The sequence below is a fragment of the Pseudophryne corroboree genome, chromosome 5, assembly GCF_028390025.1.
Source record: "Pseudophryne corroboree isolate aPseCor3 chromosome 5, aPseCor3.hap2, whole genome shotgun sequence".
NCBI classification, from domain to species: Eukaryota; Metazoa; Chordata; class Amphibia; order Anura; family Myobatrachidae; genus Pseudophryne; species Pseudophryne corroboree.
In genome coordinates, this window is record NC_086448.1 from 345,123,412 (window position 1) to 345,143,930 (window position 20,519).

At 44.9% G+C, this 20,519-nt stretch overlaps 1 protein-coding gene across 5 annotated transcripts in view; it reads left to right on the forward strand.

The window, feature by feature from the left end:
* TRANK1 (tetratricopeptide repeat and ankyrin repeat containing 1) overlaps positions 1–17,977 on the forward strand; it is a 417,569-nt gene extending 399,592 nt beyond the window's left edge. For 3 of the 5 annotated variants that reach the window (XM_063922607.1, XM_063922605.1, XM_063922604.1), the window contains exon 25: positions 16,603–17,977. In XM_063922607.1, coding sequence (XP_063778677.1) covers positions 16,603–16,697 — 95 coding nt within the window. In that variant the 3' untranslated portion in view covers positions 16,698–17,977. Of the gene's footprint in view, positions 1–9,316; positions 9,512–16,602 lie in introns of those variants that run through there. The other 2 variants (XM_063922608.1, XM_063922609.1) reach the window with 2 other exon arrangements.
* The last annotated feature ends 2,542 nt before the right edge of the window (positions 17,978–20,519 follow it).

The window sequence follows — 20,519 nt, forward strand, 5'->3', positions numbered from 1 at the left end:
CTTCCTGCAAGCAGGTGTGGATATGGGCCTGAGGTTGGGATCTGTGAAGGTCCAGATTTCGTCCCTATCCATTTTCTTCCAGAAACAGTTGGCTGCCCTCCCTGAGGTTCAGACTTTTTTGAAGGGAGTTCTGCACATCCAACCTCCCTTTGTACCGCCTACATCGCCCAGGGATCTTAACGTGGTGTTGTAGTTCCTCCAGTCGGGCTGGTTTGAGCCTCTACAGGAGGTTGAGGTTAAGTTTGTCACGTGGAAGGCTGTCACTTTGTTGGCCTTAGCTTCTGCTAGACGTGGGGGCTTTGTCATGTAAAAGGCCATACTTGATCTTCCATGAAGATAGAGCTGAGCTTCGGACACATCAGCAGTTTCTTCCGTAGGTTGTGTCAGCATTTCATATCAACCAACCTATTGTGGTGCCAGTTGCTACTGACTCCTCCATTTCATTAAAGTCCTTGGATGTTGTAAGGGCTTTGAAAATCTATGTGAAGAGGACTGCTCGTCCAGGCAATCGTACTCTCTGTTTGTCCTGTATGATCCCAAGAAAATTGGGTGTCCTGCTTCTAAGCAGTCAATCTCTCGCTGGATCAGGTTCACTATCCAGCATGCGTATTCTATGGCAGGTTTGCCGTGTCCTACGTCTGTTAAGGCCCACTCTACTCGTAAGGTGGGGTCTTCCTGGGTGGCTGCCCGGGGTGCCTCGGCGTTACAACTTTGCCGAGCAGCAACTTGGTCTGAGTCGAACACATTTGCAAAGTTCTACAAGTTCGATACTTTGGCCTCTGAGGACCTGAAGTTCGTTCAATCAGTTCTGCAGGAGCTTCCGCACTCTCCATCCCGTTCTGGGTGCTTTGGTACATCCCCATGGTACTAATGTGAACTCCAGCATCCTCTATGACGTAAGAGAAAATAGGATTTTGGTTACCTACCGTTAAATCCTTTTCTCGTAGTTCGTAGAGGATGCTGGGCACACGCCCAGCGCTTCGTTTTCCTGCAATTGTTATCTGGTTCAGTACAACTTTTTAGTTACGTGCTGCATTGTTACTTGGTAAGTACTGTTTCAGCGGTTGCTGAGTTTTCAAGCTAAGTTAGCTTGATGTGCCTTGTATGTGTGAGCTGGTGTGAATCTTACCACTATCTGTGTTAAAGCCTTCTCTCGAAGATGTCCGTCTCCTCGGGCACAGTTTCTAGACTGAGTCTGGTAGGAGGGGCATAGAGGGAGGAGCCAGCCCACACTCTCAAACTCTTAAAGTACCAATGGCTCCTAGTGGACCCGTCTATACCCCAGGGTACTAATGTGGACCCCAGCATCCTCTACGGACTACGAGAAAAGGATTTACCAGTAGTTAACCAAAGTCCTATTATATAAATCACTAGTGAGGCCACATCTTGAATACTGTGCACAATTATGGGCACCATACTAGAAAAGGTTCAAAGACGGGCAACCAAATTGATAAAGGGGATGGAGACTATAGAATACGAGGAAAGGCTTGCTAGGCTAGACATGTTTACACTGGAAAAAAGGTGATTAAGAGGGTGGTCTTCAGTATGCACCGGCCAGATACCCGGTGCCGTGATCCCGACCGCCTGCACACCGACACATATTCAACCTCTTGGGGGTCCATGACACCCCTGGAGGGAGAATAAATAGCGTGGCGCACGTAACGAGCCACCGTGCCTGCAGCGTGGCGAGCCCGCAAGGGGCTCATTAGCGCTCGCCCAGCTGTCGGTATGTCGGCGGTCGGGATCCTGGCACCGGTATGCTGGACCCTGGGATCCTAGCCGCTGGCCACTCATACTACACCCGAATAAGAGGGCACATTATTAACATTTACAAATATATAAGGGCTCAATACTTCGAGTTAGCGGGGGATCTGTTTTTGGTAAGATCATCAAAAAGGACATATGGACACCTGCTTAGGTTAGAGGAGAGGAGATTTTTCACACAGAGACTAAAGTCCGGACAATACGTATTTGGAATTCCCTGTCTCAGAGAGTAGTAATAGCGGACTCCCTCATTACCTTTAAGTATAGGATTGATACATTCCTAATGGATAAGGATATATAGGGTTATGGTGGGTAAATCATGTACTATAGTAATAAAAAATTTCGTATTTTAGTTTACGGCTAAACATACACCAAAGTTAGAATTAGTCTTAATATTTCAGTGTAGGAGACCACTAACAAGTTGAACTCGATAGACAAATTGTCTTTTTTCAACCTCAGAAACTATGTTACAATGTTTTTCAATATATACAGCTATTTGGTAAAAAGACTCTTCCTCTCGTGAGTTGTAGGTCTTATTTTAACAGGTGGTGCTTATCTACTTTCTATGTGTAGGTAACAGCCTGTGTACTTCTTAATGTCCACAGCTATTTGGAATACAAAGCAAAACAATTTTCCTCTCGTGAGTTGTAAGTCTGATCTTAACAGGTGGTGCTTACTGTATAAACTGTCTGTCTAGGCAACCGAGCCTGTGCAGTTCTTATGAGTCTATTTACTAAGCCTTGGATGGAGATTTAGGGTTCTACTCATGAAGCAGTGAAAAGAGTGGAGTAGTGAGTCAGTGAAGAAGATGACCATGGCAAGCAATCAGCTGCTCTGTATACGTTTATAGTATGCAAATTATAAAAATGTTATAGGCCCTACACACTGGCCGATTTTCTGAAAGATGTGAACGATCTCGTTCATATCTTTCAGTGTGGAGACTCCAGCGATGAACGATGCGCGTCCCCGCTGGTCTCCCGTCGGCTGTGCATGCAGGCCAATATGGACGATCTCGTCCATATTTGCCTGCACTTCAATGCAGCCGCGTGACGGGGGGAGTGAAGAAACTTCACTCCCCCCGTCACTGCCCCCCCCCCGCCGCCGGGTCGCTCGTCGGCCGTATCGGCTGTCAAAGTCAGAAAAATGTCTCTATACACGTTGCCATATTTGCACCGCACACTGGTCCGCGCTGCGCATGCGTACGCTCTCCCGTGAAGGCGCATACCCGCAATAGCGTGCACCCGCGGGCGCACGGTATGCGTATTTACGGTAGAGTTTATGTAGTCGTAGCGTGCGACTCATTCGTTACACATTTTCATAATTAATGTAGTTTATAGATCATGATCCCTTTAATAGTTCCTGAAAGTTTGGTTAATATAGAACGTCCCTGAACGGAGGAATCCCTCTTTGTATTGTACGAAGGGTCTAACAGGAATCATATAGCAGTGTTTGGTACCCATCGGAAGAGTATTTAAGTAACAATATTCCGGTGTTGGTTTGGAGCGAATTAATCGCTCGTGCGGATAGTTATGGACATAAGAAGTTTATGTCCATTTCTATTATTTACTCATACTCAGGTATGCGGCGGGAAACCCAGTTTCCCACCCACCTGAGCTGTTTGAAATCGTCACAGCCCACCTGTATGAATTACCCAATGACCTTTTGTTATGATGCGAAGCCGAATTCCTGTGTCCAATGGACGACAAGATTGTAGGGACCATTAGATTGCATTGTGTGTGGGACATAAATAGGCAGGCCGACCACATCCAGCACTCACTCTTCAACGGTTCTCATTGCTGAAAATCGGGTGCTGGATGTCCAGGCGCATGCGATCGTTTCCCCTTATGCGTAAGTTTTTCTCCGTGATCATATTGTCTTACTCTGAGCCATCTCTCTCATCTCATCTCTCTCTCTCTCTCGCTCTCTCTACTCTTTCTCCCATATTTTTCCTTAAAGTATCTCTAATTGTATTGTATTGTATTTTATAGTGTAGTTATTTGGTTAGGAAGTCTCTGTTATATTGTAGTGTATCATTTGTACTGTGATTCCTTTTTACAAGTATATTAGTTATAATACAGTTAATAGGCTTTGGACCCTAAACCAGTATCTGTGTATTTCCTATAGTGTTGTGTTCACTTGAGCGTCGGTGACGCTCAAGCAGCTTTGTAGTTAGTCAGGGTACACAAGGTTGCACTTACACCCTGTATTCACATTAAGGTATTCTGTGTATTTCCTTGGTAAAAGGTTTAGACATAAAGGTATAGCGTTGTGAGCGTCTGCGCCGCTGGTGATCTCCTCGTGGTCTCGAGCGTCCGCTACGCCATAGCGAATCATTTCTCTAGTCATAGCCAACAACGTGCTGTCCTGTGATCACTGGGCCGTGAGCGAACGTGACGCTTGAGCGTCTCGCCTACGGCTGAGCGATCGTTACGCAACTAGCGTACCCTTCCGGTACTTCTTAAGTGAACAGCGTACAGTGTTCTTAGACTTCATTAAGGGTTGTTTATACGACAAAAGAATTTAGTATTGTCACGGCCGTCGGGCACCTCGGCGGCGCATCGCGATATGTGTAGGGCCCCTTTCTTCAATGCTGATTGGTTGCCATGGGCAACTTCTCCACTGGCTCACTTCTCCACACTTTTGACTGCTTCGTGAATAGACCTCCAAAGTACCATCCAATCAGCTCCTAACTGCCATGTCACAGGCTGGATGTGAAAAATGACCTTTACGAGCTGATTGGCTGGTACTTTATCTCCATCCACTCTACCTCCATTCAAGGCTTAGTAAATAGACCCCTTAATGTCCTAGGTAACAGAGCCTGTGCACTTCTTAAGCTCCGTACACACTGAGCGAAACACTAGACAATATGAATAATTATCTTTTTTTAAAAGATCCATCGTTCATATAATCCAATGTGTATGGATGAATGATCTGTGCACCCGCAAATTGTTCTCATTCATCCATGATCTACCGAACATGCAGCTCGATGTTAACTATGGGGGTCATTCCGAGTTGATCGCAGCCGGCAACTTTTTGCTGCTGCGATCAACTAATCCCTGCCTATGGGGGAGTGTATTTTAGCATAGCAGGGCTGCAATTGCTTGTGCAGCCCTGCTATGCTTAAAAAATTTCCTGCAAACAAGATTGGCCCTGCAGCTACTTACCCTGTGCGACGGATCCAGCGATGAAGGTCCTGGTCCTGACGTCAGACATCCGGCCTCCGTTCGCCTGGACACGCCTGCGTTCTTCTTACCACTCCCTGAAAACGGCCTCCAACGGTGAGTATCCGCCCTGGAACGCCTCTCCGCTGTCAATCTTCTTCCATCCAGCACCGTGTCTTTTTTTCCCGCTGGGCGCTCCGTTGCCTGGTGACGATGCGCACGCCGCGCATGCGCAGTTCCGACCCATTCGCATTGCAGCGAAGAACCGCTGCGTGCGAACGGGTCGGAATGACCCCCAATATCTTTGAGCTGCACTTTCAGGTAGTGAGTGGGATGACATCACTGAACGATATATTGTTCAGTGTGTATGCACTGGCGATCCCCCTCAATTTGCAATCCACGATATAGCACTTATTTCTAACTAGGGGAGATCGCCCAGTGTGTATCCGGCTTTAGTGTCCTAGGTAACAGCCTGTGTACGTCGTAATGTCCTAGGTAACAGCCTGTGAATTTCTTAATGTCCTAGGTCAGTGGTTCCCAAACTTTTTTGAATCACGGTGCCCTAGAGTATTAGAATTTTTTTCACGGTACTCCTAGGCTAAAAAATTCTTATTGAGATATTTAGAAAAAAAATATTCAATTAAGTAAATTGTGTTTATATGTCATCCTAGGTTCAGTTATGTGGTGAGGGATAGGATTCACTTCTGTTAGTCCACATAGTTTGACTGGAAGCCACAACCACTGGTTATGTCTATTACATTGATCATAAATAATTTTAACTGGTCTTGCATCAACAACCAAGGGCACCCCAGCAAGTGTCCTGAGGCACCCCAGGGTGCCACGGCACACAGTTTGAGAACCACTGTCCTAGGTAACAGCCTGTTCACTTCTTAATGTCCTAGGTAACAAAGCCTTTGCACTTTGTAATGTCCTAGGTAACAGAGCCTGTGCATTTCGTAATGTCCTAGGTAACAGAGCCTGTGCACTTCGTAATGTCCTAGGTAACAGAGCCTGTGCACTTTGTAATGTCCCAGGTAACAGAGCCTGTGCACTTTGTAATGTCCCAGGTAACAGAGCCTGTGCACTTTGTAATGTCCTAGGTAACAGAGCCTTTGCACTTCGTAATGTCCTAGGTAACAGCCTTTGCACTTTGTAATGTCCTAGGTAACAGAGCCTGTGCACTTCGTAATGTCCTAGGTAACAGAGCATGTGCACTTTGTAATGTCCTAGGTAACAGAGCCTGTGCACTTCGTAATGTCCTAGGTAACAGAGCCTTTGCACTTCGTAATGTCCTAGGTAACAGCCTTTGCACTTTGTAATGTCCTAGGTAACAGAGCCTGTGCACTTCGTAATGTCCTAGGTAACAGAGCCTGTGCACTTCGTAATGTCCTAGGTAACAGAGCCTGTGCACTTTGTAATGTCCCAGGTAACAGAGCCTGTGCACTTTGTAATGTCCTAGGTAACAGAGCCTGTGCACTTCGTAATGTCCTAGGTAACAGAGCCTGTGCACTTCGTAATGTCCTAGGTAACAGAGCCTGTGCACTTTGTAATGTCCTAGGTAACAGAGCCTGTGCACTTGGTAATGTCCTAGGTAACAGAGCCTTTGAACTTGTTAATGTCCCAGGTAACAGTGCCTGTGCACTTTGTAATGTCCTAGGTAACAGAAATGCTCATACACAGTCATTATCAGTGAGCATCAGGCATAACAGACATACAATACTTTTTTCATATAAGTTGTTCCATACTAGCACAAAAACCTCTCCTCCAACATGAACCATTTCACCGGATGCCAAATTGCTGTTACTGAAATTCCACTTAATTCGTTTTTCAGCATCATTGGCTGAATTAATTAACGGGTGATAATTATTGTTTGTTTTTATATCAGTTAATTAATAAGCTCAGTTTTTTTGGCAAATTGAAAACAAGGGGGTGAAATGGGGGAGCAGAACATTTTGTAGAGAATTAAATGTGCCCCTCCTCCAGACCTCAGTTAGATTCTGTGCCCAGAGAGACTGGACACACACTAGGGGAGCTCTACAGAGTTTCTCTAGAACAGACTTTATGTTAGGTTTATTATTTTCAGGGAGCACTGCTGGCAACAGGCTCCCTGCTTCGTGGGACTGAGGGGAGAGAAGCAGACCTACTTCTGTGAGTTAAAGGCTCTGCTTCTTAGGCTACTGGACACCATTAGCTCCAGAGGGTCTGATCACTTGGTATAGCCTAGCTGCTCGTTCCCGCAGCCGCGCCGCCGTCCCCCTCACAGAGCCAGAAGAGAGAAGCCGGGTGAGTAACCGAAGCAAAGAAGACTTCAGTGAAGGCGGCAGAAGACATCAGTCTCGGAGGTACCGCGCAGCGGTCCACAGCTCCCACACACGACGGCACTACTTGGGTGCAGGGCGCAGATGGGGCGCAACGGGCAGCAATAAGACCTCAAATCAGCCTGGCAACAGTACATACAGTGCATAGGCACTGTATACTAACCCCCGCCAGTATAAAAAAAATAGCGGGACATAAGCGCGCCATTACGGGGCGTGGCTTGGTCCTCCCAGCTTTAATCAGCGCCATTTTATCTCCACAGTGAGCTGCATGAGACGCTGGTCCTGACCTCCTACACTTCTGTGACAAGTAACAGAGTGCTAAACGGGGGGGGGGGGGGGGGCACAGCAAAATTGGTGTTGATTATTATCATTAAAAGCGCTGTCAGGGGGGCGTGGCCTGGAGTAGCTAGAGGAAGGGTGCGTTTGCTCAGCTCTCCCGCTGATATCCTTCATTTCTCCTGATTGCTGTGCTAATTCTTCCCCTCATGCTGCCAGAGAAGTGAGGGAATGGTCCTGACTATCGGAGACTCTGTGTGGGGACTTTTCTGTGGTGATTTACTGCGTGATTCGCGGAGTGCTCTTGACGGCCTGTTCTCCGCTCCTGTTGTTGGTGTTTTATCCTCCGGCTCCCGGGACTGGTCAGTGATCGTATACTTACCCTGTGGCTCTCATCCTGCTGGCGGTTGTCTTCGGTGGAAGATCCTGGTTGCTCCATCCGACTGCTGCGGTGTTTGTGAGGTGGGATTGAAGCTTGGCGCCATCGTGTCTCTGTGCCCATCACGGATGCTGGTGAGATTTGGTGGTGTGCCGGCCGCCGCCATTTTGACGCTGGCTCCCATCTTCCCTGCTTGATCCTGGTATAACGATGGCTGTCTCTGTACAACAGATCCTTCTGGCTGTAAATGCCTCTACTGAAAGGCTTCTTGCTCAGTTAGATGCTACATTAGCAGCTGACGTCTCCTCTCAAAGAGGAGGAGAATAACCAAGGAATAATAGATTCAATAACAAGAACACCCTTTAAACCCAAGTCCATATTTTTTCCAGCACATGTTAAAGGAAAATTTATAGACACTTTCTGTGATTTAGTACAAGACGACTTAAGGAAGATTAAACCCACAGGTCTAAAATTCAATCTTAGCTTTAAAGAAAGGGCTGCTTTGAAGGATCTGAGTAAGAACCAAGAGATCACGATAAAGCCGGCAGATAAGGGGGGTGGGGTTGTCTTAATGAATACCGATTGGTACATCAAAGAAGTAGAAAACCATATAAACGATAGGGATACCTACTCGAAACTTCGGTCAGATCCTACTGGAAGAATTCTTTCAGAATTAAAGGTACTTATTGAAAAATATGAGAGTTCAGGGGAATTAGAACAAAAGGAGGCTAAATTTATTTTTAATCCCCATCCAGTAGTACCCACAATATACCTGCTACCTAAAGTGCATAAAGACGCCTCTAACCCTCCAGGCAGGCCCATAGTGTCAGGGATTGGGTCTGTAACGGCCAATCTATCGGAATACATCGATCACTTTTTACAACCGTTGGTGCTAGAAAATGTGTCACATCTAAGAGACACTAAAGAATTTTTGAATTTTTTAACAACTGTTCAATGGGAAGAGGGGATGATAATGATCACTGCCGATGTTAAGTCATTATATTCCATAATCCAACATGAAGCAGGCATTAAAGCCTTAACATCTTATCTTAGAAGAAGCACTTTAGAGGAATGGATTCAAAATTTTATTATTGAGGGTGTTAGTTTCATTCTTCATAACAACTATTTTTTATTCAATGGCGATTTTTATATCCAGAAAATGGGTACAGCCATGGGCACCAGGTTCGCTCCGAGTTACGCTAATATTTTCATGGGTCAATGGGAACAAGATACCATTTGGGCCAACAACCCTTTCGGAGCGAACCTGGTAGCCTGGCGTAGATATATAGATGACGTCTTTTTTTTTATATGGAGAGGTAGTAGGATTTTACTAGATGATTTTTGTACATATCTGAATAACAATAGTCTTAATATCAATTTTACTTTTAATATTGATGAAATAAATGTGGATTTTTTAGACATTACGGTTTTGGCTCCTGTTTGGAACAGCACATCCTGGAGTTTTGCTGGAGGGAAGTGGAGGACCTAATCATTGCCAGGAACCTATCCCAGACTACCTACCCGGGAGGAGCGTACTGGTGATAAATAAAGAACTCATTCGAGAACTGTTTTCCACCGGTTCTCAACAATTTCTGGTAATTTTACAGCCTATCCACTTTGTCTCCAGATACTCAGGATATTACTGCTCTGAAGTTTCATTGTTATTTGCACAAACCATTCATTTTTATGTCTTTATGTTTGTTGTGTGATTAAAAGTACTGTACTACACATGCTGTACTATCTGTTTTCTCCCTATATACTGAACATACGGGAGTAGAGGAAAAATACTGGAAAGAACTACCCTTCGTATGAAAAAGGGATGTGTACTTAAGTATTCTTCATATTTAACACCCCTTTTTTGGATTTGTTTCCTTTATGTGGCGCTCTGGGTAACTGATACCATCTACTCTTTATTCTTTTGATGCTATTTAGTGTACTGGGGAGACACTGATTTTGGGTATCTGTTTATTGAGCTGCCTATTCTGCGCAATTTGTCACACTATCACTCTAAATTGCTTTTGTAGATAAAATCCATGGAAGATGCTTTATCCTAAACGCAGGCTCCCTCAGGGTCACAGAAACGGCCATTTACCCAAATAGCAGACACTGATACCGACACGGATTCAGATTCCAGTGTCGACTATGGTGATGCCAGGTTGAATCCTAAACTGGCTAAGAGCATTCAGTACATGATTGTGGCAATAAAAGAAGTGTTACATATCACGGAAGACCCTGCTGCTCCTGAGACAAGGGTCTGTATGTTTAAAGGAAAGAAATATCCGGTAACGTTTCCTCCCTCTCATGAACTGAACACTCTTTTTGAAAAGGCTTGGGAAGTTCCTGACAAAAAGTTGCTGATTCCCAAGAGAATTATTATGGCATACCCGTTTCCCTCTGAGGATAGGAAAAAGTGGGAGTCGACCCCCCACGTGGACAAGACTCTAGCACGGCTGTCCAAGAAGGTGGCGCTTCCGTCCCCTGACACGGCGGCCCTAAAAGATCCTGCGGATCGTAAGCAGGAAACTACTTTGAAATCTATTTATGTCACTACGGGTACACTGCTCAGACCTGCAGTGGCATCAGCATGGGTGAGTAGTGCAATTGAGAAGTGGGCAGATAACTTATCATTTGACTTGGACACCCTGGATAGGGATAGCGTTCTTTTGACCCTGGGTCATATCAGGGACGCTGCAGTCTATCTAAGGGATGCTGCAAGAGATATTGGCCTCTTGGGATCAAGGGCCAATGCCATGGCAATCTCGGCTAGTAGAGCATTATGGACTCATCAATGGAATGGTGATGCTGACTCTAAGAGGGCTATGGAGGCGCTGCCGTATAAAGGTATTGTTCTGTTTGGTGAGGGCCTCGCGGACCTGGTATCTACAGCTACCGCGGGTAAGTCGTCTTTTCTACCTTATGTCCCTCCACAGCAAAAGAAAACGCCTCAGTATCAGATGCAGTCCTTTCAGTCTAGTAAATTCAAAAAAGGACGAGGGTCCTCCTTCCTTGCTGCTAGAGGTAAGGGAAGGGGAAAAAGATCACCGGCTGTGGCAAGCTCCAGGAGCAGAAGTCCTCCCCAGCTTCTGCAAAGTCCACCGCATGACGCTGGGGCTCCGCTGCGGGAGTCCGCATCGGTGGGGGCGCGTCTTCAACTCTTCAGTTGGGTCTGGGCTCACTCAGGCCTGGATCCTTGGGTGCTGGAAATTGTGGGCCAAGGATACAAACTGGAGTTTCAAGACGTGCCCCCCCACCGATTTTTCAAATCGGCCTTGCCAGCTTCTCTTCCGGAAAGGGAAGTGGTGTGCGCTGCAATACAAAAGCTGTGTCAACAGCAAGTCATGGGAGAAGGGTTTTATTCAAGCCTGTTCGTGGTCCCATAGCCGGATGGCTCGGTCAGACCAATTCTGAATTTAAAATCCCTCATCTATATTTGAAAAGATTAAAATTCAAGATGGAATCTCTCAGAGCAGTGATTTCCAGTCTGAAAGGGGGGGATTTTATGGTGTCAGTCGACATAAAGGATGCTTACCTACATGTCCCCATATATCCTCCACATCAGGCTTACCTGAGGTATGCGGTTCAGGATTGTCATTACCAATTTCAGACGTTGCTGTTTGGTCTTTCCACGGCCCCGAGGATTTTCACCAAAGTAATGGAAGAAATGATGGTGCTCCTGCGCAAGCAGGGTGTCCCAATTATGCCGTACTTGGACGCTCTCCTGATAAAGGCGAGATCAAAGGAGCAGTTACTAAAAAACGTTGCGCTCTCCCTGACAGTTCTGCAGCAACATGGTTGGCTACTAAATTTGCCAAAATCACAGTTTATTCCGACAACACGGCTGTCGTTCTTGGTCATGATTCTGGACACGGAACTGCAGAGAATTTTTCTCCCGATGGAAAAAGCTCTGGAAGTACAGAACATGGTCAAGGGGATTCTGAAACCGGCAAGGGTGTCGATTCATCAATGCACTCGGGTGCTGGGGAAGATGGTGGCGGCCTACGAGGTCATCCCGTTTGGCAGGTTCCATGCCAAGGTTTTTCAGTGGGACCTGTTGGACAAGTCGTCCGGGTCTCACCTACACATGCACCGGAAGAAAAGCCTGTCTCCCGGGGCCAGGATTTCTCTCCTGTGGTGGCTCCAAAGTTCTAGAGGGATGCAGGTTCGGGATCCAAGATTGGATCCTAGTAACCACGGATGCAAGTCTCCGAGGTTGGGGAGCAGTCACACAGGGACAACATTTCCAGGGAAAATGGTCAAGCCAGGAGGCTTGTCTGCGCATAAACATTCTGAAATTAAGGGCCATCTACAACAGCCTTCTACAAGCAGAACATCTTCTTCGTGGCCTGCCCGTCCTGATTCAGTCGGATAACATAACAGCGGTGGCGCACATAAACTGCCAGGGCGAAACAAGGAGCAGAGCGGCGATGGCGGAGGCCATAAAAGTACACTGCTGGGCTGAAAAACAGGCAAGCGCTCTGTCGGCAGTCTTCATTCCAGGCGTGGACAACTGGGAAGCAGAGTTCCTCAGCAGACACGATCTCCATCCAGGAGAGTGGGGTCTTCATCAAGAGGTCTTTGCAGAAGTGACAAGTCGTTGGGGAATTCCTCAAATAGACATGATGGCGTCTAGCCTCAACAAGAAACTACAGATATATATTGTTCCAGGTCGAGGGACCCTCAAGCAGTAACAGTGGACGCCCTGGTGACACCGTGGGTGTATCAGTCGGTCTATGTGTTCCCTCCACTTCCACTCATCCCAAAGGTGATACGGATCATAAGAAGAACAAGGGTTCAGGTGATACTTGTTGTTCCAGATTGTCCACGGAGGGCCTGGTATCCGGATCTTCAGGAATTACTCATAGAAGATCCCTGGCATCTTCCTCTGAGAGGATCTGTTACAGCAGGGGCCGTGCGTGTTCCAGGACTTACCGCGGTTGCGTTTGACGGCGTGGCGGTTGAACGCAAAATCCTAGCGCGTAAGGGTATTCCCGGTGAGGTCATCCCCACTCTACTGAAAGCTAGGAAGGAGGTAACAGCGAAGCATTACTACCGTATTTGGAGAAAATATGTGTCTTGGTGTGAATCCAAGAAGGCTCCAACGGAAGAATTTCAGCTGGGTAGATTTCTCCATTTTTTACAAGCAGGTGTGGATGCGGGCCTGAAGTTAGGCTCCATTAAAGTGCAGATTTCGGCCTTATCAATTTTCTTTCAAAGGGAATTGGCCTCGCTTCCAGAAGTACAGACTTTTGTGAAAGGCGTACTGCACATCCAACCTCCATTTGTGCCCCCACTGGCACCATGGGACATTAACGTGGTGTTACAGTTCCTTATGTCACATTGGTTTGAACCTTTACAAACGGTTTAGTTGAAATTTCTCACTTGGAAAGTGGTCATGCTATTGGCCTTGGCGTCCGCAAGGCGGGTGTCGGAATTGGCGGCTTTGTCTCACAAAAGCCCCTATTTGATTTTCCACGAGGATAGAGCAGAGTTGAGAACTCGTCAACAATTTTTACCAAAGGTGGTTTCTTCGTTTCACATGAACCAACCTATTGTGGTACCTGTGGCTACTGAAGCCTTGGCTGACTATTAGTCTCTCGATGTGGTCAGAGCTTTGAAAATGTATGTTGCCAGAATGGCTCGTATTAGGAAAACGGAGGCTCTGTTTGTCCTGTACGCTTCCAACAAGATTGGAGCTCCTGCTTCTAAGCAGACCATTGCACGCTGGATCTGTAGTGTGATTCGGCATGCTCATTCTACGGCTGGATTGCCGTTACCGAAATCCGTGAAGGCCCATTCTACCAGGAAGGTGGGCTCATCTTGGGCAGCTGCCCGGGGAGTCTCGGCGCTGCAACTTTGCCGAGCAGCTACTTGGTCGGGTTAAAACACTTTTGCAAAATTCTACAAGTTTGATACCCTGGCTGATGAGGACCTCATGTTTGCTCAGTCGGTGCTGCAGAGTCATCCGCACTCTCCCGCCCGGTCTGGAGCTTTGGTATAGACCCCATGGTCCTTTTGAAGTTCTTAGCATCCTCTAGGACGAAGGAGAAAATAGGATTTTAATACCTACCGGTAAATCCTTTTCTCTTAGTCCGTAGAGGATGCTGGGCGCCCGTCCCAGTGCGGACTCTATCTGCAGTACTTGTTCATAGTTATTGCTTTTGTTACACACAGGTTGTGTTTTGGTTTCAATCAGCCTGTTGCTGATTTTTTTGTTCATGCTGTTAACTGGTTTAGTTAAATGCTATGTTGAACGGTGTGTTGTGGTGTGAGCTGGTATGTGTCTTATCCTTGGTTAACAAAAATCCTTTCCCTCGAAATGTCCGTCTCCCTGGGCACAGTTCCTATAACTGAGGTCTGGAGGAGGGGCATAGAGGGAGGAGCCAGTTCACACCCATTTAAAGTCATTGGGGTAATGCAATTGCGGTCGAATTGCCGCAAATGTCGAAAATCGGAGCATTTTCGACACAAAAAAAAATTCGACAATGCAATACAGTACTTTTCGACAAAAAAACGGCTGTTTCAGATTTGACTTTTTGAAATTCGACCGTTGTCAAATTCGACATGTCTGCAATGGTAAAAATGCGGCTTTTCGACAAAAGTATATTCAATTGAAGAATGTCGATTCGACAACAGTGCTTTTCGACAGTCATTTCATCAATTTCAGTCCGCCTCATTTTGGTGGCGAAATCTAATAAAAATTTTTAAAAACATGTATTTTTGTGTTGTTTTTTTTTGTTGCTAATAGCATATCTATTTATATTAGAAGGGATTATCTACTTGGTTTGTCTATTAGGAGCCACAAGTATTATTTATAGATTTTTTAAAAGAATATTTTTTTTTTTTTACTGACTAAAATAATATGGAGAGATCCGAGCATGTTTTTCAGTGTGAAGGGGTGGGAATGGGTTAAAAATCAAGAAAAAAAATGCATGGGGTCCCCCCTCCTAAGCATAACCAACCTCGGGCTCTTTGAGCCGGTCCTGGTTGTAAAAATACGGGGGGGAAATTGACAGGGATCCCCCGTATTTTTACAACCAGCACCGGGCTCTGACTCCGGTCCTGGTGCAAAAAATACGGGGGACAAAAAACGTAGGGGTCCCCCGTATTTTTAACACCAGCACCGGGCTCCACTAGCTGGAGAGATAATGCCACAGCCGGGAGACACTTTTATACTGGTCCCTGCGGCCCTGGCATTAAATTCCCAACTAGTCACCCCTGGCCGGGGTACCCTGGAGGAGTGAGGACCCCTTAAATCAAGGGGTCCCCCCCCTCCAGCCACCCAAGGGCCAGGGGTGAAGCCTGAGGCTGTCCCCCCCCCCCCCCCCATCCAAGGGCTGCGGATGGGGGGCTGATAGCCTTGTTTCAAATAAAAGAATATTGTTTTTTTGTAGCAGAACTACAAGTCCCAGTAAGCCTCCCCTGCAAGCTGGTACTTGGAGAACCACAAGTACCAGCATGCGGGGGGGGAACGGGCCCGCTGGTAGTTCTACTGCAAAAAAAATACCCAAATAAAAACAGTACACGCACACCGTGAAAGTAAAACTTTATTACATACATGCACACCGACACTTACATACTTACCTATGTTCACACGCCGACTCTGTCCACTTCTCCATGTAGAATCCATGGGGTACCTGAAAATAAAATTATACTCACAAAAATCCTGTGTAGCATCTGTCCTCTTCTCCTTGTAATCCACGTACTTGGCAGAATAATAAAACGCAATAACCGGACCACGCACTGAAAGGGGTCCCATGTTTACACATGGGACCCCTTTCCCCGAATGCCGGGACCCCACGTGACTCCTGTCACAGAGGGTCCCTTCAGCCAATCAGGGAGCGCCACGTCGTGGCACTCTCCTGATTGGCTGTGCGCGTCTGAACTGTCAGACGGCGCATAGCACTATGCCGCTCCATTATCTTCAGTGGTGGGAACTTTGCGGTCAGCGGTGAGGTTACTCGCGGAAACGTCTGCTACATTAACTGCATGATGTCACTTATAAATAAAAAAAATTGCTGTTATAACTGTTTGGAGATTGGTGAGTACCCTGCTTTGAGAAATTTCTGGATTGTAACCATTAGGCTGATGAAATTCCCCTGTGATGTTTACAGGCGCAGCCTAGCTGCTGGTAATATTTAACTGTGAGTGCAATGGATTCATATTGTGTGATTATTGGGATCCTCTACGTGAGTCCTTTGGTTCTGATATATAACTGGTGCGGATGGTCAGTCTAAGATAACTGACGATTTGATGCTGTTACTGGTATAATTGTAGGGGATGTATTGCAAATGAGGGATGTAGTGGTATGATTATTGGTGAGGTTATATAAACCAGCTCTTGGTGATGGTCAACACACTCTCTTTCTGACTGCTTGGAGGACTGTTGACTGTTTGAACTGCCACTGTGTCTTGGTAAAGGTCCAAGCAGGGACCAAAATGGCGAATGCACTTTTATGGTGTCTGTGAATTACCATTTTTACTTATATTATATATATATATATATATATATATATATATATATATATATATATATATGTGGTCTACGCTCCTGTATCCCTTTTTGTATGCTCATCTTTACGTAGGGATTAATAATTTCTATTTTAGGATCCATATGTACTACATTCACTACAGTACATGTGTATGTTTATGTGCACGTTTAGGGCTTTCTAACATCTCACCATCAACTCTTTCGGTTTGGTTTTCAGAACTGCAAGAGGATTACGAAATTGACTTCCTTGGTTTTGATGAGCTTTGTCCTAAGAAAAATAAAAGGGGCAAAAGAAAGTCTAAACGTCACTGATTCTTCATTTCATTTTAAGTCACATGTGATAAGAGACTATCTGTGTGTAAACAAGTTAATTGTATTTTTTTAATTGTTAGTGTTTTAACCTTTTCCTTGTTTTATAAAAAAAAAAAACACGAGGACGTGCTGACCGACAGTATATTAAGTAATATACTGTGGAGGCCTGTTTACTTCTGTTTAAATTGGGTTTTATTAAGGAAATCAGAAGATGACCACATTTCCATTTATAATGTATGATAATGAATACTATTGCTTTACACAAATCCTTATCGGACATCTGAATAGTTTTGGAGTACATACTGCGATGTTGCACCACGTGGGGCTGTAAATCGATTAACAGTGGCCTTCTGAAGTTTATGGGAACAATTACTTCTCACGTATTCTATTGTCTGTTTTGGCACATCCGTTTTGTAACAGCCTGTAGCGTAGTATTTTGCTCTTGTTTTTTCATGGCATTGGTTTTCAGAAAAATTAAACAAAAAAAAAAAACCTGAACAGGACCCCAAAACTTAACACAATGCACAGAACTTGTTCTTTTCTACAGTCAACTAATTCATTTACTGTACTTTTTATTAAATGTTTTATTTAGTTGGCATGTCTTATGTAGATTGTCTTTGCACTTGTACTAAAAACCGTTATAAAATTCTGAACTTAACTTTTTTTATTATTTTTTTATTTAAATTTGCTGCGGTCTGTATATTTATTGTTCCACATATTATGTCCTTGCATTTGTTGCATTTAATTTTGTATGATACTGCTTCAAGTTTAGAAAACTTAAAATTGGCCATATGTCTGCAGCTGTATTCATTAATAATGCGTACTGTATGTACGCAAGATGTGTGTTCTTTTTCTTTACAGTGGCAGACCATTTATATTTTGAAAAATCAATTTTGGTACAGTCGATTAATTGATTAATGCACACATTGAGCAACTTCGTACTTTCTTGTTAAGCTGTATTTGAATATTTTGTTCAAATATATTTGTCAGGTAAATTTAAAAAATGTTTAATCAGCTGAAAATATTCTCATATAGTTCCAAAAAAATAAAATCTTTTTCACTCTTCTTTTAATAATATATTTTCTTTTAAGGTAAAATTGCATATTATAGTGCTTGCTTTCTGCTTCCAGTGACACTTTTTTTTGTTGTCCATAAAGCAATCATATATACAGTATATTTTTAAAATGTCCTGGTCTTTGCAGTTTGCAATAATATATTATTTTTTTGTACCTGTTTAATAAAGTTTAATGTTGTAATCACATTTGGAAAATGTTAATTTTGTTTGCTGACACATTTGATTTTATCATATTGAAATAAAACTTTTCTTTTTAAATAAAAATGTTTGCCATTTGTGATTTACCAGGAGTACATAAAATATAATAATGGATTTTTTAATAGCTAAAGTTAATATTATCATTGGCAGTAGACAGGGGCGGATTGGGATGGAAAACAGTCCGGGAAATTTATGGAAGCAGCCCTAATGGGGGTTCGGTCTGATGAGGGGGTGGGGTCTGTTGAGGCGGGCAGGATCCCCCCTCAATAGGGCGTCAGTGTACAGACTTCCTTGCGCCTTTTGCTTCAGTTGTATCTGAGTGGTGGGCTCTCTGTCGTGTGTGGGGAAAGGGGGGCTGGGTAAGGCCACATGGTAACACACAAAACAGGCCCCACAGACACGTCTGCCTACCAGGAATCTTCCTGGTGAGCCCTATGGCCAATCTGCCCGTGTAGAGATTATTGAACTTTTAAAAACTGTTCCTCGAAACAAAATATCACTTTATTTTGCAGTTGGCCTTAAAACTAATATTCTGTAAATTCCAAGTCTTCTGTAAAAAAAAAAAAAAAAAGTTGTACTGCATAAACAATTATTGATATTGATGTTTAAATGTGAACTGCCCAAAAAGCACAGAGGTGAGAAGAGCCTCATGGCAAATGAGTTGTGCTTGCGGCACTGCAGTTTTATAGTTCAAAATGAATCTGACAATGTACGCCATTGAGCTTACATTAGACAAACATTAGCGCTCTCCTGTTTTTACAAATAAGTGCCTTTTTTTAGATACATAAAGAGTTCAAAAAGAGAACCAAAATACATAGTTAATTCTTCTGCTTATCTGAAAGCTTTGTAATGTTCATGTTATAAATGAGTGTGATACAGGATCCAGACGGTCAAAATACCAACACCGGCATCCTGACCGTAAGAATCCCGACAGTGCAGAACATAACCTTAACCCTCCCTTCCTGCAGCTTAACCCTAACCTCCCTGACACTTACGCTCGGGATTCTGGCGTCTGTATTCTGTTCGCCAGCATTCTGATCATCTGGATGCTAACTGCAGCTGAAACCATGGTCATTGTGGCTGTGAAGCAGCAGCACAGGCACTCCTGGCACTTGGGCTGTGACTTCTGACACTTAATGCTATGTTAATGGCTGCGGGTGCGACTTAGACGCACTCAGGCGTGTGCAAGCATTGCAGCAAATTAGTCACACCCGCACCTAACCAGAGCTACAATGAGCGTGACTACATCTATAAATCCTTCATAAACACAACCGGATTTGGTGCAGAAGGCTTGCAGATGAATTATTTGTTTATTAATAATTTTTTGCTAAAAAACAAATCCATGAAATGATTTTTAATATCTGCAGCGGGGTACACTGGGTTCCACAGGGATAACATCAGGGGGTGTAGAGTTGGATCTTGATCCGAGGCACCAACAGGCTTAAAGCTTTGACTGTTCCCAAGATGCTCAGCGCTGCCTCCTCTATAACCCCATTTCCGTGCACAGGAGCCCAATTTGTAAGGTGGTGCCTGCAGTGCAGGCAGCTAACAGGCAGGCGAGCAGCCCTGAAAACAGCTTTTTTAAAGACGATAGAAGACTTCAAGGGCTGCAGCAGAGGCACTCTGAGTGCTAGATGTCATTCTGACATCTGCTGCAGCTCCATGACCTCCCCCGGCGGCGCTGTATACTCCCGCACCCTGGTTGCCGGGTACTTACAGCAGAGGGCTCCGGTTCTTCAGGTCAGGCACACACACTCACCGCAGCTCTCCGGGATCGCTTGGCCACATCGCGATCCGGCGCGTCCATTAGGAGACGGGCCAAGCGCGCTGGCGTGGACACTGTGTTGGTACAGGGACCCCACTAGACCACCAGGGCAAGTACACAGGTCTGTTTTCTTTAAAATTGTTTTATTATGGCCCACAGTACCCGGTGGTGAAGTCCAGCAATGGGATAAGGCTCTGACCTGTAGCCCCTCCCCCAGCCCCAGGGTGCCATTTAGAGTAAATGCTCCCGCCCTGGTGCTGCATCTCCCTGTCTCCCTCACTCCCTGTCAGCATTTGGGCGCCAATACACATGCTGAGCTGATTCTGGGACTGCATGGGCAAAGTCTCCTCTGTAAAGCCGCCTGCATTATCAGCGCTGTGCATTTTACAGGACACTTAAGTATTCTACATGTCTTTTGACAGTGTTAGTTAAAAAAACGGTGCATTACTTCAGGGTTATGTAGTACAAGTACCCTGTGATATACATCATGTCTTTACTGTACATTGATTTATCTATAAGTCTCTATAGCTTTACTTAGTATTACTTAGTATTGCTAGTCCAATGCACTTTTATTATTTGTCATAATTTCTGCATTGTATATGTGACTGTGCATATAGCTGCTGTGTGATTTCTACTTCATGTATCTCACTCAGATTGCTATCCCTATATTCTGTACCCTGAGGGGGGCTAAGTGCATCAGGGTTATTATTTGATATAGGTATTTCACAGGATATACTCAGTGTGTATTTTTCTCTGTGATTTTCAGTCACTGTATACCTCTTGA